The sequence below is a fragment of the Sapajus apella genome, unplaced genomic scaffold (genome assembly GCF_009761245.1).
Source record: "Sapajus apella isolate SASKATOON/1434 unplaced genomic scaffold, GSC_monkey_1.0 scaffold2, whole genome shotgun sequence".
NCBI classification, from domain to species: domain Eukaryota; kingdom Metazoa; phylum Chordata; class Mammalia; order Primates; family Cebidae; genus Sapajus; species Sapajus apella.
In genome coordinates, this window is record NW_022436942.1 from 36,624,030 (window position 1) to 36,650,061 (window position 26,032).

General features: G+C 35.7%; 1 protein-coding gene across 1 annotated transcript in view; it reads left to right on the top strand.

The window, feature by feature from the left end:
- Positions 1-455: 455 nt before the first annotated feature.
- The window catches only part of NAV3 (neuron navigator 3), a 623,567-nt gene continuing 597,990 nt past the window's right edge, over positions 456-26,032 (top strand). Inside the window, exon 1 of the mRNA XM_032285065.1 lies at positions 456-874. Coding sequence (XP_032140956.1) covers positions 803-874 — 72 coding nt within the window. The 5' untranslated portion in view covers positions 456-802. The remainder of the gene's footprint in view (positions 875-26,032) is intronic.

The following is a 26,032-nucleotide window of genomic DNA, read 5'->3' on the forward strand; positions in this document are numbered from 1 at the left end:
TCAAAGCAATCTGAATTCTAGTTCTAGTCCTGTTACTTACTAGACTTATAAAAATGTGTTTACCCTCTCAATCTTTATTATGACATCTTAAAATGGAGTGATAATGACCATTTTACAGGTCCTTTTTGAAGTCTAAATAATCTATGAAAGGTATCCAACTACAACACAATATCTGGCTATATTGGTCCCTCTTCCAAAATTCTGTGATTCTATAAATGCAGAAATTCAAGAGTGGAATAGTAAGGCATACAGACAGGTTTGATAAGTAGTTGTGTCTTCTTTGTTACTTTTTAGCTTGTTATGTTAAAGTCCATAAAGGTGGAGAATAATGTCTCTCACCATTATTTTTAAGTCAATTATTGTTTATATCTAAAATATTTTTAATTGAAAATTTCAAATAAGAATTTATTTTACTAATTGTAACAAAAAAGAGAATTAACTGTGTGCTTATTTTTTTAAATTACAGGTTTACAGGAAATCTGTCATTTTTTATTAAAATGGAAAACCGTGCAGAAAGAAAAAGATAGCAGTTGAAGTTAAAATTCCTGGATGACTATTTTGCTTTCGAGGAGTCAGCATTTAAAAACGATATGCCGATTTGGAAGGTCCTGGGAGTAAACTGCAAACTTTGCTTTTTCCATTCAATCAATGGATTTTTTAACCATTCCTTGGAGTCGATGAAGTTCGGAGACAGCGTGTGATGGGGAATGTGGCTGGCCTGTGTGTTCCTAGTAATTGCATCTTGGATTAGTTTGCTGCTTTTTTGAAGAGATTCCATTTTGAAGGGCAAGAACCTAATGTGATGGATTTATCTTCAGAAATGAACAGACATGGGAAGAATCCAGTGAGTCACAAGCTAGAAGATCAGAAGAAGGTAAAAGAAATCATTTCTCTTTGCTTAGTCCTTTTTGTTTATACTTAAAGAGATTTTTTGAGATTGAAAATGAATGTGCCTTATGAGATAAAATAACATACTCTTTCATGGAAATCAACCCTGCTGTATAGCAATGTTTTTGTGGGTCTGGATTTCATTACCAGTTGGTAATTTTGTTTCCGAAGTCCTCTGAATTTATCTATCCAGTGGATTGGCAAGGATCCCACTGTGTTCTCTCACTTTTGACTTCATACTAGTGACCTGTGGAACTCACCCTCGTAGTAATAGCTCTCCGAGACCCCGGGTGAGGCATGAGTCATGGGCACCTCTGCAGTAATGGAGTAGGCTAGAGTTCTCCTTAAAGAGAACACCTGCCTTACAGCCATTAGAAAGCATATGTGGCATTTTAAATTCTCCATTTTCATATTCTTGGGACCCATCAGGTTAGGCCTTCTGAATTATACAGCTGGCCTGGAAAGAAAGTTGTGAGGCAACTGTGAGCTTTGGTTTGATTCTACATGATGTCGAAAGAACTGTTGGAAGAAAGAACTGCGCTTTTTTTAAGGAAAGGGTTTAGCGAGCTTTTTAGTAAGAAGTGGGGATTGAATACTAAGGGATGTACTCCATCTTCATTTTTCAGGCGTTTTAGAAACTCCTACCTGCTGAATTGCTACATTGGAGTGAGAACTAGCTAAAGAGCGCTTATCAGAAGGGTCACAGATGGTGCCCAGGGGAGACAGCCCCACTCATACTGAAATGTATCATCTTTTATAGTGCTCTATGGACTCTGTTAGTACAGGATAGGTGTGTGGAGATGCAGTAGCTATAGCACTGGCAAGAAATGAGAGAAAAGGAAGGAAATTTTTAGTTAGATGTGGATCTAAGGACCATAATTAAGCTTTATTTTTATATCTATCTTAGAAATATTGTTTACTATTCACGTCTCACATCCTGAAAAACAACTAGCTAGGTCTTTCCCAGTGGTGAAGGTAAGTTTGGAAGAGGCTATGCTGAGTCAATGGCTTATTAATTTTGTTTCGCCTATATGGTCAATGCAACTAGCATGGGTTGTTTATTCTGTTTGTTTCATTTGTTGTGCAGTATAAGTAAATATCAGAAAATACTAAAAACTATGAAATTCAGGGTGCCTGAAATCAGTTTTTGCTTTAATGTGGATATAAATTTCTATACAAATACTTGTGTTACAAATAAGTTTGTCGGTGTGTGTTCAGCCTGCTTTTTTTCCTGCTAGCACTAGGGTGTTATGTCAGAGGAGATGGCATGGTAAATTTCAATCTAAAGTGTTCTCTGCAATTTCACTACTAAGAAGCTGTTTAGCCATCTTTTTTAATCTACATTTTTATAACGTCCTTAACTCTGATGGTAATTTTCATACTATATTGGGTGGGTAAAGAGGGAGGGAAGTAATAAGCAAGTGATTAATTACAGAGTTATAATTTCTGATAGAGATCCTGCTTTTATGACAGAAAAGACGAGTTCTTCTGCAGGTGCTGTCTTTTCATTCCCTGGCTATGAGATATTTTCTGCAAACACGAAAGGGTTTAAAGCTGAAGAATGGAATGAATTCTTAAAGTCATACTCTGAGTTTTTTTGTATGGAGCTTTAAACAATGTTTTGTAATGATACTTGGTTTCCTAGGCCAACTCACACAAAACTGCTCAGCTCATAAATAATGTACTAATAGTTATAGAATTTAGACAAACCATGGAGCACCATAATTCTGTAAGAAATGCAAAAATACTACCTTGGTGATATGGCACAAGAAGACCCCCATCTCACTATAGCCTCACCTTCTCATTGGTAAGGGAATGCAAGAGGAGTGAATATTTTCAATGAGCAGTATGAAGAGTGGAAAATGCAGTTCTAATGACCCCTTGGCTCCGCCACTGCTGTGCGCACCTCAAAAGTAGCCTTGATATGTAAGATCTGCAAATAAACCAGAAATTTGATATGTATAGATAAAGATTTAAGATTCAAAATTTTTGAATCTTAAGTGTCATCAGGAACACCTAGTCTCAATAACACACTTTTCGTGAGTTTACATTAAAGAAAAAATAAAATGTAGCATCATAAATGTAGATGAAGCTCTGTCCATGGCCCTGCCAACACATCATTGCTAGTAGAGATTAGAAGGTCATTTATGTAATTACTTCAAGTGTTTATGGTCCTTCATGATGAATTAATTTAGCAGGCACAGTGTTCCACATTGATGAAACAGAATGCATTTAGCCTGACTCCAGCTTCATTGAGAGGTGAAGCATCTTTTTGATGTTACTGAAAAAGTGTTATCTTTTCCTGGTGTTTGGCAGATTGTACACGTTCAAAGTAAGATGCATTGAAATGGATTGAATAAGCACTCATTGTAAGCACTACACAACTGATCTCTTGTTCATCCTGCAATAAATCACTAGCTTTTGTTCTTAAGATGTGTAGATTTGTACTTATTATGTTCTGTTTCTGAGTAGAAACTCTTAGGATATATGAACTGCTTATATGAGTTTGTGAGTATGTGTTCTACTGAATGAGTAGGTGAATGTCGAGGAAGAGGTCATTTAGAGGGTGCTTACCATAGCTCAGGAATGTGCATGGTCCCTTTTGGTTTATTAGGATAGTATCTTCCTACAAGATAAAAGCTGCTTTTATCTCCTTAAGACTTTGGATCTTCTAAAAATAATTATCTATTCCTTAAGAATATAGATACCATTATTCAAAATTAAAGCATTCATTCAAAAGTGTTTGACTTTATGCATTTCTTTTAAATAATGTCTCATCACCTTGGTAAACCTGAATAAAGGAGCGCATATTTGAAAGTTACAAGGTGTCATATCCACAAATTCAGTCTGAAGTGCTCTTCATTATAGATAAACTTCAGACGTGAATCTTATAGGAGTCAAAGAGAATACTTCAAGGATCTTACAGGAGTTGAAGAAAATACTTCTAAGGTTCTCAAATCAACTTGGATTAATGTAGAACTAGGTGGAATTTAATGGCTTTTTTTTTTTTAATTCTTGTGATTTTTTTCAGAACTTTTAGTTAGTATTGGCCCATAATCCAGCTCTTGGCATTCAGGTTCTGGAATGTCCCATATGGGAAAATTATCGTGGCATCTCAGACCTCCTGAATGCCCATAATGAAGTGTTTTATTTTTGAAAACATGACTTTTTGAGCTTTGCACAGCCAATGCCAGTGAGGTTCATATATTGCTGCTCACTAATTTTGTTGCTTTGTGGGATTATTTCTGCAAAACAAATACAAAACAGTGAAAGCTATATAGGTACAAATGATACTGTTATGTAATTAATTGTGACCTTGAACTGAAAAGCAGAGCGTAGTAGATTTTACTGTTCATCTAATTGCAGCAGTTTGCAATTCAGACAGTCCTGGGACACTGTTTTCTTGCTCCATGAATATTTTGTGCATTAAACCAAAACATCTGTCATAGTCAATAATTTACTAGGTAGTGATAAAAAGAGCAGGGTACACACATCAAAATTATGGCAAAAAATTGCTGTAAGTATTTGGCAATCTCTTGGTTGTATTTTGTTGCTCTATTCTCTAAACCAGAAAGGGATTAGCAATATTATTGTGTATATGTAGATGTATTTTACTTTTATGGAAATGTTTTAAGATTAATAAAATCTCAGTTTTTCACTTCCTAAAATCATATATTTTACATATTAAGTTTGCCAGAGTTAATTTCATCTTGCCATGAAAAAGCTCAAGTTAAATTCCAATACATCACATCCACCCTTCTATGAGACAGCAATTATTTCAGAAGTGACATATCCTGGGTATAGTGTTTGAGATGTGATGAATTATGCAAAATGAGATAATTTATTGTATTTGTTGATAGAAATAAACAATACTGATATAGAAAAAGCCTATTATTTTAAGGGCTGTTTCTGTGATTTTTTTGGATTTTTAAAATCAAGTTTAAGCGGGGTGTTAGAGAAAGCATCATTTTCATGTTACAATGAGTGCTTCATCAATGTCAGTTCAGATAGACCTGTTTTGTTCTTTCTCATTCAACTGACGTCAAGCAGGATTGTGGTCCAGGCGTGCATGTCTGTGTGTGACTGTGTTAGGTTACTTTAAAAATTTTCCTGGAAACACCCACTTAGGATTGCCAGAGCTCTACAGAGTAGAGGTACTTTATCAATTTAAAGCTAGCCTAGTTCTTATTTTGCTATTCATTTCATTTAGTGTGCTGATTCTTTTAACTTTATTTTTTGCATTTTCTTGCAGTGATGGCAAAATAACATCATATAAAAATCAAGAAGTGTTCTTTGGATTATTCCTGCAGTGCAGACTATTTAAAATTCTTTATGTTGGAAACTAATTGCAAATCTGTTTTCTTGAAAGGAAATAAGAGCATAAGTCAATAAAGAAGAGACAGTTTAGTAAGGATAGATCTGGCCCTTCTATTTGTTGATTTTCTTAAAGGACAGCCTCGTTAAATGAGGCCATTAAATGAGGTCATTTAATTACTTTTATAAATCTAGCTGACTTCCTTTTTAGGTGTATATTACATAAGTCATAGGGACCATGAGGGATGATGAGGTTTCTGAAAAAGCATCACATGATTTATTATCAGCCAATTCTCATGTATGGCTCTAGTAAGAGTGAATTGTAGTGGCAGTTTCAGCAAAATGGGTTAGTCATCCAGTTGTTGATTATCTAAACTTTTCATTAAACATAGCCATTTTACAATGTTATTATATAAGCCTGGAATTAATGTACAGGCATAAATATAAACATCAAGTTCCCAAAGAAACTTGCTCTGCGATTGTAGCATACTGGGATGCCGATTAGGACAATTCCTAATTTCTATCTCTGCTTCATTCTTCTATAAGATAATGCCACAAACAGGTGTCTCTCAGTTGTTTTACCTGGCATACTTTAAGGCTGAATTAGATGAAGTGACTCCTTTTCTACTCAGAAGTGATTCTAGAAACTTTTTTTTTCAGATCTGAACTTGGATAGAACCTCCTTTCAATTTTTTTCCACCATATCATACACGTCTAAAAATTCACATGGCAGCACACACTTTTTGATGTAAAGGGACTTGGTTTAACAGAAAAAGCTGGAAATGAATAAAAGTGATTAGGACATAAGCATACTTCATGTTTTCACTATCTTGTTAGACTATGTGCTTTCTCCTGATTGGTGGATTTAAGAGATCAATAGATACAGTGAGCCTGTATCTACACATAAGTGAATAGATAAAATATACAGTCCCAACGTATATAACACTCAGTATATTTTGAACATTTTGAAGGCATAATTATATGAAAATCTCTGAATATCAGTTACCATTATTTATAATTTTAATTATTATTATTAACATATAAGTTTACTCCGTTTTAATTCTGATTTTTCTTAAACCCCTTCTTCTGTCTTGATATTAACAAGTGAATTCCGGCTTTTATCATTTCATAATGGAATGAATATACTAAGACTAACTTCTTTTCTTTTAAAATATGTCCCATTTGTTTTTCTGGACAGCAGGCTGCCTGCTAGTGAGCTGGGCCATCTGATTTAATAGCAGTAAGACAGGATGGACAAAAATGTTTGTGCTTTTCTTACACAGGGACTGACTAATTGTCTCCAAGATTGATTCTGTTTCAAGAATATGCAATGCCTGGGATAAGAATTAAATGAAACAAAGCAGGTTTAATGATATGTTACAGAAGTGGTAGACATTAGGAATTCTGCCCATTTTGCATATAATTTTTTACAGTATGGCTGAAAAGTAAAAAAAAAATCAATATCTTTGATTTTACAAGTATATTCTGAGGACCAACAGCATCGCCGTCATCCGGGAGCTTATAGGAAATACAAAGTCTCAGGACCTACACTAAACCTATTGAATATGGGAATGTGCATTTGAAGATCTGCAGGTGACTCTAATACACAGCAATATTTGAGAACCATTGCCCTACAGATTGTTTCTGAGAGCACCCCAGGAGGATTAAGTTTTAGTTACCCAGCACTGTGATGTGCTCAGTAAGGTGGCCTTTATTTTCTATCTTCTGGTTTCTGTCTCCCTTCCTTAACTCCCCTCCCAGTATTTCCTGGAATCATCAGCCAAATAAATTACTTGCACTTGGATCATTGCTTCGGGGTCTACTCTCAGGAAACCTAAACTATGACATTCTATATCTACAGTTCTGGTATTCATATTTGTTTCAGTCAGCTAATGTTGGACTCTGTTAGCACAGCTGTTTGGAATTTAAACTTTTCAAGAATTCTTTCATCCTTATTATTCATTCCTGTTTTATTCTTGGATATCCTAAGTGCATACCCAGACTGATGACAATATCAACACTTGTTCAGTATGGTTGATCATTTTTAAAAATAAACAGGCAATTTATAGGTGACCCACACAAAGAACAGCTGCTGCCATCACTCACTCCCTCTCCATTGTTGATGGCCTCTGCAACTGACATTGTCCCAAGCAGTTGCTGACGGAGCTGCCAATACCTCTTTCCATGTCTTATCTTTATTAATTAAAAAATAAACAAGACGCAATTATGAGACATTTATTGAATCAGATGTTCGATGCTTGGAATCTGGGGTGGGTTTTTAGGCAGAATCTTTCTATTTATTCCTCTCTCTTTCTTAGACTTCCTTGTAAGGAAGCTATATATTAAATGGTGACCAAATGGAGGAAAAACGACTGGCATTATAAAAAAGAGTATGTGTATGAATGTCTCAAACTCCCCTAAAAGTAGATCATTTCTAAAAAGCTTTAGTGCCATAGGTCCAAAAGCCAAATCTGTGTTTTTGTTTTGTTTTTTTGAGTTCCTCAAAACTGGAATCACCAGTTTACTGAGCAGACCAAATACTAACCAAATTAGTTGTGTGGATGAAAATGGACAGAGCTTGCCCAAAGATAGGGACCCTGTTAGGTGAGCTTAGCACAAGTGAGCAATACATTGAAGAGAAGTGGTGGTGCCCATGACCTTACCTTATTTTGTTCTGTGATGAAATAACAGAGTGGGTAATGTATAAGAAACAGAAATTTCTTGGCTAACAGTTCTGGATGCTGGAAAGTCCAATGCTGAGGTGTTGGCATCTGGTTAAGGTCTCTTGCTGCATCATCACGTAAGAAGAAAGAGAGAACCAGAGAGAGGAAGTGGTGGCTGAAATCACTCTTTTATAGCAGCTCCAACCCCAACCATGGAGCCCTCAGTACATAATCACCTCTTGAAAGTCCCGCCTCTTAATACTGTTATAATGGCAGTTAAATTTCAACATGAGTTTTGGAGGAGACTAACGTACAAACCATAGTACTACCTTTAGTAGAAACAACCACTGCCTCCTAATGCAACATTGGCTTACTAATTCATTCAAGACCAGATGAAACTAGCAATGCCTTTGGGAAGATTCAGTAAAATACAGAATGGCAAAGAGTTAAGATGACAGAATGTACCATAAGACCACTTGAGTTTGGTTCTTGACTCTAACACTTTGTCAAATTACTCAACTTCTGTCTTCCTCCAGTTTTCTCATTTGTGTTATGTCGTAAAATGATAGTTACAGCTGTTGAAACAGTGCTTCACACATGAAAAACAGTAACTGGTAGCTATTGGAGGTGGACTAAGGAGTTGGTTGTGTTCTCTCTTCTGGGGGCAGAATTGTTACTCCTTTCTCATCACTGACTTCCTATGGGGTCCCAGCAGTGCTAGCATTGAATGGCTTCCTAGTTTGCTCAAACCACAGCACCCCATTTCATATTTCCCTCTCCAAACTGCATATAACAAACCATTTAAGCACTTTTAATATCAGTCTCCCCTAAATGTGAAGCCTTTCTTTACTGGGGAGGAGGATGGGAACACACACACACAAACACACACACACACACACACACACACACACACACACACACACAGATGGAAGTGTAACCAGTAAATCAATTCTTGATTCTCCATGCTAGATCCAGGACAGAATTTCCCTGTGGGTCTGGTCATTCTTCCTGGCTTCTATTGAGCTGCATCTTAGTGGTTCATTTTAGGCCATAGCGCCGTCTGCTGGTTCCCTCAAGAGAGTCAGAGGAGAATTAGTGCTCATAATATTTCATCCTAATATACAGATATAACATCAATCACCTGTAACCAGAACCCAACCCTAGGGCTAGTCAGAAGAGAAGTCTGTGTTCAAAGACTTTATTTCCCTTAGGATGACACATTTGATAAACCAGAATACTTTATGCCCATGGCATATTGACAAAAGCAAGGTTACCCTTAATTCATCGTACATTTAAATAGTGTTTACCCTCTAAACCCTAAATATTAGCATTTTGTTTCTGTTTTCAAGAGGTGAAAAAGAACATTGAACATGGCAAAAATTCTCAATACGTGAACTGACTCATATTTTATCTCCACCATTTCCAAAGTGAGATAAAGAATGTAAAACTATGTGATAAAGCAAACATAACATTTACTATAAAATTCTTTCAACTTTTCTGTATATTTGAAAATATTTATAAAATCACAGGGAATATGTTAGTAAGATGTAATGCTTGCTTTCAAGATATTTAGTAGCAAAGTTATAGTTTCCCTGCCCTACTTCTCCAAACTTGATTCTCTCCAACAATGTAACTTGGGGATCAAGACGGCTTAGAGGATTTTTGAGAAGTTAAGGAAGGCTGGCCCAGGACTGCTATTACTTGTCTTTTAGCTGTACTATGTAGTCTTTTCAAATGTATTGGAATGCTAAACAGCATTTCTTATATGATCTATATGGAAAATATACTAAGAATTTTCAACAACTAATTTAGAAACCAATTTTAGGACTCCATCACACATCTATTGATTTTTTTTCCTTGACTTAAATATTCAATCATTTGTACATTCCATAGAATACATTTATTGTGCTCTGATTTGAATCTGGGAATGTCAGTTCCAAGCATTAAACCAATAAAAATAAATGACTTTTTATAGTTAATAATTCTTCATGATCAATTTTTCATCTTTCATGAGACAAACTATCCTTTATAAATGTTTCTTGCCACATATTACAATGAATAGTGTAGCTGGTTAAAAATTAATTCAAAATGTGATGTTATATTGCTTGTTTAGAATCAATTTCATATGTGTATTTTTGTATAATGGTAAAGTAGTTCTTTTGTGCACAGTATGTGTGGCTCTTTGCTAAGAATGTTCTCCAGTATCTTCATAAGTTTCTACATATTGCTTGCTAGTTTCCAGTAAACTCACCAGGTTTTTTTTAAGTCATTGTTTCAGAACTTGAGATAGTTTTAATCCACTCATTAGTAATTCTGTTCTTATGATGTATTTTATGTATTGGATTTTAACATAATACTTTATTTGAAGAAGGAAATCAAAATAATTGCATACAGATTTAAATGATACAATATTTCGGCCAAACTCAATGTGTTTTTGTGCATTTATGGGGCACCTACTGGTGCTCTGTGGTAGGTAATTGTAAATCTACTATGCTAACTGCATTATTAATGGGCTTATTCATTTATACCCATCACCTCTCCTTTGCATAACAATGTGGGTTAGACTTCTAGGTACTATTTCAATAACACCCTACAACTACAAAGCGCTTTTTCTTGTATTTTCTTCCATTCTTAAACCATACAATTCTGTAAAGCTACAGGTCAGGCATTCTTTATGTCCATATGAGGGACAGGGACATGCTCAAGATCATAGAACTCAACCAGGTTGCATTTTTTTTATTTTGCTTAGTGGTTTTTTTAAATCCACTTTCATTTAGCACACTTTCTATGTGCATATAAATTATATATCAAATTATTTCTTCCTTAATAACATCTAAGTTATTAATGTGTTGTTATAAGTATGTTTAAAGGACATAAGTTGACAAAGCCTTTCCATTTTTTCTATTAAACTTTTATGCCACATGAGTTGGCATATAGTATACTCTGTTTGTGCAAATGTTTATCAAGAGCTACTCCCCAAAAGACTTTGAAAGGTGTGAAAATAATCCAGATTTGGGAAACCACAGTTCTTTGTTGATATTAAACTGGTTTGATCACATTACACTTGTGATACCTGAGAATTTAGATTTAAGTTTTTCCTTCTGTCTTATTAAAGGTGACAGATTTCAGAAAATTGCATTAGGAGGTTTCATTAATTGTTAGGAGAATGTATTGTAGAAACACAGGTAACATTTAAATTTGATAATCTATACAAAGAAAATTTATCAACAGTCCACACAGACAGGGCCATGAGTTTTTGCCAGCCCATCAGCCACCAGATAACCCACAAAGCTTGGCTCCCTGGTCTCTTAGTGGTGCCAGTGACACATGTGAGTACACGCATGTATGTGAGCCACCTTGCTCTCCTGTAGTGAAGCAGGATGTTCTATTGGACCACGTTCACATTTGGTATTTGTTCATCATGGTGGAAATGAATGGGAAGTGGGGGCCTGTCACAGAGGTGAGATTGCTAGCACCTCAAGGCATATCCACATAGTTTTTGAGGAAATATTAAATAAAACAAGTATGTGACCATTTAAGTGCCTTATAAAACATGCTTGATTTGTCTGACACACAATGAAGGTAAGAATAGTATTCTAAATAAATGGCTCCTTTCTTTTTCCACTTTGATAAATATTTTAAAAAAGAGCTTCATTTGCAAGCATTACACTTTCCTAAATTTGTGTTTTTCAAATGCTTATAGCTGCAGAGTACTCCCCAAAATGTGTACATTCAGTTCCAAGATGAGGCTGCCTCTTAATGTCACCAAACCACATCGATACTTCTACCTGCTTTTCAAATTTTGCTGATGATAATTAATTTCTACTTAATATTTTTCATTAAAATTAGATGTTCTTTAAACTCTTACCAGCCGTTTGATTAGACAATATCATTAGTCACAACGTAGCAGATTTACCTCATACTATCTCAGTAAGTAAGGCCTCCATCTTTTAACAGTTGCTGGTATTGGCAAATTGTAATGTTTGTAAATAACAGATAAATAACACCTTGTATGTACATGTTATTTTCTAATTAACATTGGGAAAGGATCTAAGGTTATATTTTAAAAACAATGTGAACTTCATAATTAATGTGTTAATCTGCTTTGCTCTGTAAAATATTTTTAGGTAATTATGAATGAATGTAGTGCACCATGTTGTTTTGGGGGAAAACTGTAAAATGAAGATAAATAAAGGTGAACTCAGACATTTCCAAAGCACTTACCATATTATAAATTTCTTCCACATCCATCATCAGGTTCTAAATTAGTGGTTTGACTAAATATATGACACTAAGAGTTTATGTGGATATAGCAATGACTTTTTAAATGCCTGGTACATCCAGGTTTTTTTTTTTCCATTTATTTATTTTATTGCATGTTTATCACTTACCTTTCTAAAACTCTGATGACTTTTTAGTACAATTCGAACTCCTTAACAGGCCCATGGGACCCTGTATAATCTCATCCCATTCCCCCTCCAACCTGGCCTCCTGCCACTCTTTCCTCAATTCATTCTTTTCCAGACATATTAGCAACCCCTCTCGAAGTTCCCTGAACAATGCAAGTACAGTACTACCTGCCTTCTTACCTTAAGGCCTTTGTACTGACTGCCCTTTCTGCCTGGAATATTCGTTGCTTTATTTTTTGCATGGGTGGCTGCTGCGTCATCATTCATGTATCCGGTATTACTGTAATTTCCTCAAGAAATTGGCTTCTCACCACTCGGCTATTATGTTCTATTCTAGCACCTTACTGGCTGCCTTCTTAACAATGATTCAGTTTGTATTATTACTCATGGATTGTTTGTTTGCAGTCAGCCTCTGCCTGTTCAGGGACATTGCTTTCCTCAGTCATCCTCGTACTGATACCTTGATTTTGATACATTAATCAGGAACTTTTGCTATGGCACAGAGAAGAAAAGTCTATGTGGTTCCATAAACTACCGTTTATTCCGCAAACGTTTAATGAGCACTTATCAAATTGGGTTGTAATTTTTTTATAAAAGGTAAAAAAAAATAAGCTAAACCCTGAGCTTGCTCCAAAGCAGTTCTCAAAGTATAGTATACCAAAAATATACATATATATATATATACATATTTTTTTTTAAGGAAAATTTTAAATCAGAGCCTCTTTACTTAGATTAAATACTTATGGGTATGCTATCTCTACATACCCATGGACCTTTATTTCTTCCTTTGAGGGAAGGGAAGAACTTTCAAAGCAAGGCTATCAAAGCAGCCGCCTGCATTTTCTATTGACTCTCCAAATCCTTCTGACTCTTACAAGTGAGAAAAATGGCAGGTTTAAATGTTTTACAATTTCCATTACAAATTACCTAGCTGTTTAATTATGAATTCATCCATGATATTTTATAGGCAGAAGTGATGGCATACTTAGGATTCAGAATTTTGGATATGGACGGTGTGTGCTATTTAGACTCTCAATCTATGTATATAGGTTGTAGAAAAAATTAAAGGCTAAAGTTATTTAACATTTAGTATTTGATTCCCTTCCCCCCACCCCCCGCAAACAAAACGTAGGGTAAAACGATGGTCAAATTTTCTTTAGGTTTTGAAATGATTAAGCATGCCTGCAGCTACTATGTTAACACAGAATCTAGTATCTCATTCTTGAGTGGTATTCAAGAACCCTGAGGGATGATACAATTGAAAGTAGGGAGGGGCAGCATCAGTCCTGCTACACATCCAAGTCAGGATAAACCCCACTCTCACATGTCTATGCCATTGTTTTTTGCTGGCAGATGGTGCTGGCAGGTGTTTCTGCATTGCCTGACTGGTGATGCCTGTCTATTGCTGGTCCAGCATGGTCTCAGAGAGAAGACGATCCTGCTTCCTAGGGCTAAGCTGGATGGTGCTTCAGCAACTGTAGCTGCAGTGCCCAGTGTTTATCCTCTTCAGGTCACATACATAACCGCCTCTAAGGTATCTGCTGGCACCGGAGACCCTGCATCAAACCTGTTTCCAGGGTCTTCACTCCTAAATGTCAGCCACCATTTTTCTTTTCTACCCTCAAACACAGCACGTTTGATTGTATTTCCTTTACCTGGGTAGTGGGCTTCTAGGAAAATTTCCTAGCACCCTAGACAGAGTTGGTTTCAATGACTCCAAGACAAATTCTCAGAAACTCTCTTGTTAGAAAAGGAAAAAGACAAGAATGAAAACACATTATTCTCTGGTAGGACAGGGGAGGGGTATGGATGGTTTAGGATGAAATTGTTCTACCTCAGATCATCAGACATTAGATTCTCATAAGGATCGCGCAACCTATCTCCCTTGCATGTGTAGTTCACAATAGGGATCCTGCTCACTCCTATGAGAATCTAATGCCTCGGCTGATCCTATAGGAGGCAGAGCTCAGACAGAAATGCTCCTCACCTGCCACTCACCTCTTGCTGTGCAGCCAGGTCCCCAACAGGCCACAAGCCAGTACAGGTCCAGCCTGGGGGGTGGGCACCCATGATATAAAGTATATGAAGTCAGTAGACTTTTTTATTTCCTAACCTCTGAAATACTATAAATGTCTATTCTCAAAAATCTGCTGGAAGGTTATAATTTCCACTGATAGCTGACTCCTGGTGCTCTATTCTGTAACGTCTTATAATACCAATTGGCCAAGAGTATTAAGATTTTTTCCTAGAAGGGGAACTTTATTTTTGATGCTTGAAAAAGCACTTTCCCAGATAAGAAAATAAATATTATAATCAGCTTTTTATACGCTTGTTTTACATGGCAATATTCTTTCCAAAATTCAGAAAAACTAGGGTTTCATTAGCACGCACTGTTATTTTATTTTTGCTCAAAGATAATGGGCTTTTTATATACTTGTTTACAAACATAATTAAAAATGGGCTTTTGTAGAGAGGAATTTAGTTCTAATAGAATGTTGATTAACTGAAGTGTTATTTGGTTTTTTCTTAATGTCGTAGAGAGCATCTACTAGAAGTTTAGGATTTTTTTCCTAAGAGAAAGTAAAGCTAGAGCAACTAACTATTGCAAAAAAAAAATATTACAGTATTCACTCACACATGTGGCTGGTTAGATTTAAATTAATGAAAATTAAATTAAAAATTCAGTTATTCAGTTGCACTAGCTATGTTTCAAGTGCTCAGTCATCACATGTGGCTAGTGGCTGTTGTGTTGGACAGAACATGTATAGAACATTTTTATCTGTGCAGAAAGTTCTATAGGACAGCACTGCTGATATGTCCTGGTGAGAATACAATGTAGAATCAGAGTGAGAGTTTGATCAATGAAAGTCAGAGGAACGAGAATAGTTATGGAGTGTTTGAAAGGATTTTAGAGGTGAGTTAGACCAATTATTAAATTAGTGAATGAATTATTTATATTGCTTATTTTTGCTTATGTAAAGTAACCAGAAGCTCCCAACCTTAAGAAACACATGCATAAGCAGTGAATGAGATAATCAGTTTTGCATCATCCATATAACAAGTTGAATTATCATAAATTATTATCTAAAATAAGTTATTTGATAATAAATTTTCACTGTTGAACTAATGTGCAGACTTTCCAAAAATGCTTTCCATGATCTCATGGGGGATGAAATGCTGTTTCAAATTTTCAAATACAATAAGGTCAGCCAACAAATTAGCATCAGAGCAAAAGTATTGAGGTAAAAAGAACCCATAAAATACTTATAAAAATACATGCATAATCTTTTCCATAATTTTAGCAAATGATTTAAAATCATGATTATATGCATTTATATGATAGTACAACTCATCTGTCACATATACTTATTGTCTTCTTGCCAAATGATAAGATCAGCAGAGCCATATGTTTCATAAGCTCTTTTTGGACAGAAATTTTGCTAAAGCTAGGACAAGTAAAATGTTAATCAGCAAAGAAATCATTAGTTAAATTTATATTCCAAGCAGTGTTGTTCAAAAATATATATTATAGAAGTTCATTTTCATTGAATTAGACAGATGACTTTAGGTACAAAATGTAAAATTAAAGGAGTCACAGAAAAGCTTGGTGAAACCATTACATTTGTTAAGAATGAAAGATTAGCATGCAGTTTAATGATACAAATAAGATGCATGAATACTTAATTTGCCAGGAATGTTAAGTTTTAGTAGACTGAAGTTGGAGTGTTCCATGAAATAGTTACAGAATTTTAAAGCCAATGAAAACCTTAGAGAGTACATAGATCACTCTGTAAATGAGGAATCTGAGGCCCAGAGCAGCTGTGTAACCTTACCACGGTTAACTGCTGGATAACGTTACAGTTGTGACCAAAGACACATATATAATAGTTTCCAGTCTATCAAGTAGATTCTATTATATTTAAATCAGGCTGTCCAATATAATGTTTAACATTGTACAGTTTCCAAATATATTTTAAACATTAATTTGTGCATACCAATCATTCCCAAATTTAACATACTTAGAAAAGCTAGCCATAATGGTATGGGTCAGTAAACATATCTGTAACTTGAGATGAGATCTCACTCTGCCACCTAGGCTGAAGTGCAGTGGTGCGATCACAGCTCATGGCAGCCTTGACTTCATAGGCCCAAGTGATCTGTCTCAGCCTTCTGAGTAGCTGGGACTACAGGTGTACACCACCATACCCAGCTTTTTTGTTTGTTTGTTTTTTGGTAGAGAAAGGGTCCCACTATGTTGCCCAGGCTGGTCTTGAACTCCTGAGCTCAAGCGATCATCCTGCCTTGTTCTTCTAAATTGCTGGGATTACAGGTGTGAGCAACCACAGCCAACCAATAAGTATTTACTTTTGACCAGTAATAGGGTAGGAGCAACCCCATGGAGCACTTAAGTTGAGCTTCATTTACCTTCTCGTTGGTGCTTTCTCATACTGGTGTTTACACCACAACTGATGTTGCATTTTTCATGGATACCTTTGTTTCTAATCACAAGGTTTTAGGTACCTAAACCCCAGGCACTAAGCATTCCTGTATCCCCAGTTCCTAGCCTAGGATCTAGTGCAGACTACCTATTGTGTGTGTTGAATGAATGAGTGATTATAATCCCCTCCTTTTCAATAGGGATCTTATTTTGTCAAGTACTTATAAATAAAGTAATTCACATGAAAAGTACAGGTATGTATTGTGAAAATACCTTTTTAAGAAAAATTATAATTTTAACAAAATATTTGAGAAGAACAAAATTCGATAACTTTGATTCTGTTTGTAAAATGTTAAATCGCTTTTGGACTAAAGTTTTAGTGGGCTCTGTGCATATTAAGCAGTAGGGAATGAAGGTAGTTGTCTGTATGTTAGGACTGGACACAGCAAAGCTGTACCTGGGAATGAGAGCTAAGAGTCCTGCACCCTGGACTAAGCTTCTAAGGTGTTATAGAAGCTTCAATCTCCATCAAAGCCAAAGCAGCCTGGATTCACAGAGAATACAGATAAAAGATCTAAATACTAAGATAAAAATTACTCCAGGAAGGAAACACTTATAATTTTTCTCTTGTTGGACAAGCTTGGCAGCATGAAATAGTATGAAAAACACTTTGGGAAGAGGAAGACAATAGTTCAAATCCTGACTCCATCGCTTAATAGCTCTGTGAATTTTGTTCAATGAATTAATCACATTGAACCTCAACTTCAGACCTCCTGTCTTCTTCTGAGCCTTCCAAACTGTTCCAACCCCTGTCTGTTACCCAGTTCCAATGTCACTTCCACGTTTTCAAGTATCTGTATAGTAGCACCCCACTCTCTGTGGTACCAATTTACTGTATTAGTAGTCTGTTCTCCCTCTGCTATAAGGACATACCTGAGACTGGGTAATTTATGAAGGAAAGAGGTTTAATTTGACTAACAATTCCACAGTGCTGGGAGACCTCAGGAAACTTACAATCATGGCAGCAGGGGAAGCAAACACATTCTTCTTCACATGGAGACAGGAAGGAGAAGAATGAGAGCTGAGTTAAGGGAGAAGCCCCCTCTAAAACCATCCGATCTCATAAGAATGTACTCACTATTGTGAGAATAGCATGGGGGAAACTGCCCCCATGATTCAATCACCTCCCACCAGGTCCCTCTTGCCCCATACGGGGATTATGGGAACTATAATTCAAGATAAGATTTGTGTGGGAACACAACCAAACCATATCAGACATCTTAAATTGACTCTGAATTTCATTGTCCACCAAGTATATTTTCCAAAGCGTAGAGGTTAAGAGCACAGGCTTTGGAGTTAGCTTGAGTTTGGATACCATTGATCCTCTTCCCTAGCTATATCATCTTGATCAATTTGATTAATCACATTTATCTGTAAAATTGAGACAATAACAGTTTTTTCTAATAGGGTAAGAGAGAGAATGTATGTAAGCTTGGAACAAAGTATGCCTCCATTAAAGATTAGTTTTATTGGCTACTATAACTCCTGCATGTACAACTAAAACACAACCTTAAATCTCTAAAATGAAGAAAAAGTTGTCTATATATAAATTAGAGTCATCATTTTACATCATAAATGGCAAAGGATCCCCAGTAGAGGCTGTGCACTTAAATTTGCATTTGGCAGTTTCTGTCACAATTTAGGATGGCAGAGATTGGATGGGTGGAGGACAGAGCCATGGATGATTCACCAGTGAGTAAGCTCCTGGCCTGCCTTTTGCTCAAACAAAAGCCTGATAAGATGAGATGGCTCAACAGCAAATTCTCTAGCAGAAGGAATGAATTTAAGACCCCCACACCGAAGTTGGAGGCCATTATCCTTAGCCAACTAACACAGGAACATAAAACCAAATACTGCATGCTCTTACTTATGAGTGGAGCTAAATGATGAGAACATTTGAACACGTAGAGGAGAACAATACACACTGGGGTTATCGGAAGGCGGAGGGTGGGAGGAGGTAGAGGATCAGGAAAAATAACAATGGGCACTAGGCTTAATACCTGAGTGCTGAAATGATCTGTACAACAGACCCTCATGACACAAGTTTACCTATGTAACAAACCTGCACCTGTAACTCTGAACTTGAAAGTTAAAGATCCCCACACTTGTGGTGGTTATTATTCACAGATATGCTCATTCATAGAGATTATAATCAAGATAAAAGCTTAAAAATAATTGTGTATAGACACAAGTTTTTATAGATATTAAGAAAGCAGGTTGTAGAGTCCTACAGATCTGGGTATGAATGCAAAGATTACTCCTTTTTCCTGTTATTGCAGTTCTTTTAGCTTCAGCTGATTCATTTGCAAGATGGGAATAATAATAATACTGACATGATTAGGTGGTTGTGATAACAAAGGTCATAAGCCATATGAAGACTCTTGTATAGTACCTGCTGTGTAAGAATGGTTCAAGAAATAGATAAGGAGGAAATACAGTTTTCAGACAGACAACCTGTATCCTCACCAAATTGGTTTCCCCGAGTGCTGCTAATAGTCATTCAACTGGAAAACGTTGGGAGAAAACAAAAAGTATATGAGATAAAAACTCTTTGCTTTATGTGTATTTTGCCTTAGTGCTCATTAAAATTTGTCTTCTTAATAAATTCCCTCAATGAATCATTTTCCAGTTGAAACCTTATTTCTTAAAAAGACAGTAGTGATGTTTTGGAAAAATCTATTACTTCTGTCTATCTCAAATGTCGTAACATATTTATCTGTTTTATTTACTTCTATGATTGATAGGATGAATCTTAACCACCATAGTTCCTTTTTGGGTTTTTAGGATTATTCCCTATGGGGAACTTTATAGGACAAGAAATGCTTGTGATGTTCATTATTTAATTGTTTTACACAAACTCCTAAGTTGTAGATATTTCTAGAAAGTATATAAAATACACAGTTTATAATGTTACCTCTATACAGAAGGAAGAAATTTGTAGTTGGATAATAACTGGTTTCTTAAGTCTATAGAACCAAACAATTTAGATCAATTGAGTGACCCAGAAACATTATCCATAACAATTTGATCAGCCATATTGAAGTGTGTCCATTGATTTCAAAGAGATTTAAACATATAACATGTTATTCTAGATGTGCATGTTTAAAAATGTGTGTATCCAAGGGGCGATCCCATATAAATATAAATATGTGTGCAAATGTATTTATATTAAGCTTGAATGTATATGTTTGTGTACTTATATATGTGTGTATGTATGTATATATCCTAATGTATACATACACGTTTAAGTCCATATGTCTTATTTACTAATGATTAATTAGAAAGTCTACCTGATATTTGGTAAAATGAAATGTTAGAAATTTCTGAGATGATTTGTAAAAATTGTAAAATATATTTTTCATTCTGATGAAGCAAAGCATCTTAAATAGAATTCAATGGTAGGTTGCTTCATTGTTGTTAGAAAATAGGAAGTCTGGGCCACTTGATGGGCCGGCACCACAGGCGCTTTGCATAGTGTCTGTCTCCAGTGCCAGCTTTGGATTCTGCTTAGCTCATTCGGCTTCCCTCCCAGGTTTCCAGATCAGAGAATTGAAGGCCAGCTGCTGCCTGTCATTAGGAAGCTTAGTGAAAGTCAACATGGGGCTGGAGACTGGCTGGCTGGGGCTGATGGTGCACTGTCTGTACACTGACTAAACAGCCACCTAGAGATGGCTTTGCTATAAGGGCCGCCTAGGTACCTATGTTCCTAGAAGAGAAGAAATACCAGTTTCAGGATGTTATATATTTTTGATACATGTCATAGCTGGGGACATTTAGAACAAAGTTTGGAATAGGAGAATGGTCATTCTTTGGTTTCACCTAAGCCTTTCTATGGCTGAAGCGAGGGACTCTTTTGGTGTCACTCTGAAATGATAATCAACGTAGCTCCCTGCTCTTTACTTTTCCTACAGAGGTGTAATCGTGCCCACACAATCCTTTTCATAATATTGTAAAGCCTCAAGGGGTGATTTGTTTTGTAACCTCCCTTAATGGAGATCATAGTATTATGTCCTGTAGCCCAGCAGTTGTTACTAGTCATTTGGTGTGATGTCTTGGTCAGTGTGCCTGCATGTGTTGTACTTGTTCATATGCTAAATTGCTAAATTCTCCTAAATTCCTACAAATGTTTGGCTGAATGATTTCTTCTGGCAGTTGATTACCCAGGTTGTCAGTATATTGGGTATTCTGAATTTGTCTTACATTTATCAGATCATTTCATACAGTGGCATATTTTTGTTTAGCAAAGCCTATTGAATAAAAAGAAAATGCTGACATTTAAATGGAAAGGCCAGAGGCCTTAGAAAATGCCAGAGGAATTCTACAAATATCTTTTCTCAGTGGCCTAGACAATTGGGATCTAATTCTTCTTGTGCAGCAGATGGAGGTGGTGAAAAGTGAACTTCTAAATGGCATGAGTCTCTAAGTTAAAGGGCTTGGTGCTGTGCCATGTAAACAGCCCTGCTTTTTTCCAGCCTGTAACGATGAGCATACAAGCCAGCTTTCAGAGAAGAGTGGGCCTCTCAGAGGAGAGAAACTCGAATCAAGCCATGGGTGTCTAGAAATGATTATAGTTTGAAAGATAACGAATCAGCCGAAAAGGAATGCTACTGTTACACCAAGACTATTAACACATTAATTATATGGTATGTGCATGTATAAGTGTGTGTGTGTGTGTGTGTGTGTGTGTGTGTGTGTCTGTGTGTATATTTATTCGTTAAAATTTAAACAATATAAAGCTGATTACAGTTTATTTTAACACATATACCTCTTCTCTCTCCCCCTGTTCGCTCCCTCTATTTTTCTCCCTCCCAAACGGCCAAAATGTTGTTTCCCTTGTGATTTTTTTTTCGATGGAGTCTCGCTCTGTCATCAGGCTGGAGTGCAGTGGTGTGATCTCAGCTCATTGCAGTCTCCACCTCCTGAGTTCAAGCAATTCTCCTCCTTCAGCCCCCAGAGTAGCTGGGATGACAGGTGTGCACCACCATGCCTTGCAAATTTTTGTATTTTTAGCAGAGGCAGGGTTTCATCATGTTGGCAAGGATGGTCTCAATCTCCTGACCTTGTGATCCACCTGCCTCACCCTCCCAAAGTGCTAGGATTACAGGTGTGAACCACCATGCTGAGCCTCTCCCTTGTGACTTTTAGAGGGGAAGAGATTTATTTTAGGTGAAAGGAAGATAAATTAACTGTGTGGAGCTTATTAGTTTGTCAAATGTCTTAATGTTCATTTCTCAATATGTCTCTTCTCTAATGTCACATGGTTCTAACTTTGCAATCCTGAACATGTGAAACTTAACATGTATACTGGCCTAGTTTCTGTCACATGGTGTTTACTACTAATTTTTGAACAAATTTTACATAATATATATTTGAACTCATTTTCAAAGATCTACTTAATGCCAATGACTAAAAAATTTATAAAAGGAAAATCTAAGTTCTCATTCTTCTTATAACAACAGTAGAAAACCCTAGTACATTTCACATTTTTAGCAGAAGAATTATAGATATTATATCACACATTTACAATTGTAGGCACTTTATTTAATTATCCCTATTACCCATAGGGGATGTGGAGATGGAAAGAAAGTATTTGGCCTTCTGTATTGAAAATATTATCACAGAGAAAAGAACATCCATTCAAATTCTCATAGTCATCTATCTGTTCTAAGAAAAAAGAAAGAAGCAGTTTAGCCCTTCTTCCAGGGCTTAAGTAATTGTGCCCAATTATTTCAAACGGTTTCTGCTGACCTGTCAAAAATTGTGTATGATAACAGTCTGCCAACAGCAAGACTGGACAGAAATAATGTAGAGTAATTGATTTTGTTAGTTGAACATCTGGCAGAACAGCCTGGATATTTACTTGGAAGGAATGTTCCCCAACTGGAGTAAGTTTGCTATTGGGTTTTAGGACATCAACATACCAGATTAGGGTTCTCTGGGCATAAAACACATAGATAACAACAGACAAGTGAGTCATAAAAGAATTGAGAAAGAGATGAGATACTTTTCATATATGCACCAAAGTTAGAAGATCTGTTTTTTTTTTTTTTTTTTTTTTCTCCTAGGATCTCTTTACTGGAGTTCAAAATGGAAACTAGGCAACATACAGTAGAATAATCATTTTACTTTATATATTTTGTAAATAGCCATTCTTTTTCTTAAATGGAGTTTTGCTTTAATAAATGCCAGTAAGAAAAACTCCATTATGAGAAGCAAATAATTCATTACCAATAACTATAATACTTATAAATTGCTTCTGTGGTAAATTGATTGGAATGCAGTACTCAGAAAAGGAATAATGATCTTACATTGTTGGTGACCATATAAATTAGTGGCCATTATGGAAAAAATGTATGGAGGTTCCTCAAAAAATTAAAAATAGAATTACTATAGGATCTAACAATCCCTCTTCCAGGTAATAAAATCAGTACCTCAAAGGGATATCTGCACTCCCATGTTGATTATGGAATTATTCACAATAGCCAAGATGTGGAAACAACCCAAGTGTTCATTGTTGGGTTAAAGGATAAACACATTGTAGTAGGTGTATACTATGTAAAATTGTTTAGCTTAATAAAAAAAGGAGATCTTGCCATTTGGGACAACCTGGATGAACATTATGCTAAATGAAATAAGCCAAACAGAAAAAGACAAATGCTACATTATCTCATGAACATGTGGAATCTTAAAAGAGGAAATATATAGAGGCAGAAAAATGATTACCAGGGTTAAGAAGGTGGGAAAGATGGGGAGATGTTGATAAGAGGGTACAAAGTTGCAGTTATCTAGAATAAGCAAGCCTAGAGACATAATGTAATGACTATGGATAACAGTATTGTGTTTAATATTCAAAATTTGCCAAGAGAGTAGATTTCAGTTCTTCTCATCACACATATAAAAAAAACTGGGAGGAGATGGATATATTAATCAGCTTGACTGTAGTAATTATTTTACTATGTATATGAATATCAAAACATCTTATCGTAAACCCTAAATATATAGTTTTTATTACAAAAAAGAACATATCTTACCAATTTTGTTTTCCAGTCTACTTAAATATAGATTTTAAATGACTTAAGCAAATAACTTCATAATTTATACTTATTTTGCCACATTGTTTATAGTATCTTGCAAAAGCTTATAGGGAAATAAACCAGAATATAAAAATATGAAATATATTTGCTTTGCCATGTATATGTTTAACTTGAATATTTGTTATGTTCACATTGTTCTAATTAACTCTATAACAGATGCATTTGTCTAGACATAAATATTATGAAGGAAGGATTTTAAATTGTACGTGTTAAGTAGGAAGATGATTACCTTAAATTAAGAACATTGTGGATTCACTGGACTTACGCTTTTTATTCAATTACCTGGTCCATTCTAGCAATCTGTGAGAAATGGGTCATTTTAGTCAGATAACTAGTAGTGACAATGAGATTGGGCTCTGAGGCCAAGCAAATCTGGGTCCAAATCATAGCTCTGAAACTTTCCTGGCTGTTTGGCCTTGCATAAGAAGCTTGATTTCTCTGGGTCTACATATTCAGTGAGGATAACAATTATACCAGTTTCTGGGAAGATAAATGAGGCGATGTATTAACTTTTTTGTAAGAACTCAAAAATGGTAGTTTTTTTTATTATTTTAGCAGATTAGCTGCTTTTCTTTTTACAGGCACCCATTTAATCAAAGTTAAGCCTTTTTTTTTTAAGATAATTAATCTAATAAAAGGCATCTACACAAAGTCTATAGCTGACAGTATACTTAATGGTGAGAATAAATGAATGCTTTATTTACCCCTAAGATCAGAAAGAAGACAAAGTTAAGCCTTTTATCTAATCCATCTTAATATTTATGATTTGATACATTATAACATAAATACTTACTCATTAACAGTGACACAGATATTTAAGTGTAATGCTATTAGGGTATATAAGTCATAGTTTAGATTTCTCAATATTTTAGAAATCTGCATAAAATTTTATTCTCAGATATGTTTTTGAAAATCACATGTTGAAATAGTTTTACAGGTTATACAGGGTATATCCGAATATTTTAGTGCACTTTTAATTTAATATTAAAGTTTAGCATGAATCCATCGTGAAATAATAATGACACTTTCTCAGCTTGTAAGGTAATCAAAGACCAAGAGAGAAAAACATTTTAGTGGTTTTAATACAGAGTAATCAATTAAATAAAAGAGGTTTCTGTAATTAACTATTGGAGGAATGGGCTTGGATGACTTTTTGTAGGAAAAAGTCACAGTTGTGTTTGAAGACGCAGAAACCTGAGCTAGGCTGGCATTTTGGGACATCTATGTGCAGTTCGGCTTAGTCAGAAAGTAAAGTAATGGGTGGGGTGGAGAGGGGTACAGTGAAAGTTGTTGGTCATAGTGAAAACATGAAAAGTCATATAGTCAAGGCTTGAGTACTGCTATGTTCACCCATCGATTCCATTCTTTGCCAAGTCAGGAGAATGAAACAATGATCACATTCTTTAACTCAAAGAGCAATATTCTGATAGAAATCCAAGTATATATTACTCAAAATTGATGTCCATTTGCTGAATTTTAGGCATATGGTGATGTCGAAAACGGAGTGTTGAAGACCTCATTCGAGGTGAGAGTCCTGAACTACAGTAACAGTTCCTTTCTTCAGCCTGTTTTCTCTTTGTTGCTATAAGCTTGGCACCACCACCAAGATGCTGTATGTTGTTGCCCACTTCTCTGTATTCTCATATCCCATTGCAGTGGCCTCTAATCAGTACTACTCATATGATATGAAATGACTTGCTTCTAGGCCTTTCTCTTCCAGCAAACCATAGAGGCTTGATATCTCCAGTGCAGAGCAGGTACTCAATAAATATTCAAACTCTACCTTCTAGGGCCTCGCCGAGACTTAGTAATTTTCAGTGACATTAAGAAAAATATCACTATTTTATCAATTGAACAATATTTTGGCTAGCATATTGAGTATGTAGATGTGTATAATTCAGACAATATTGAGTTATATTTTCAAGGAGGAATTTTAATAGATTTTTATTCACAATTCATGGACCAAATGTTGGGCAAAATGTGTTAGGAATTTTCCTGGGTGCAGGGGATATAACCGTGAAACTGCATGCTTTCTGATATTAAATAGCTTCTAGTTTTTGCTCTCTCATATATGCAAACAATTGAAATGGAATAAGAAAGCAGAGAGATGTACAAAGTGCAATAAGATAAAGCCGCACCCAAGTCAACTTGAGATGATTAGAAAAC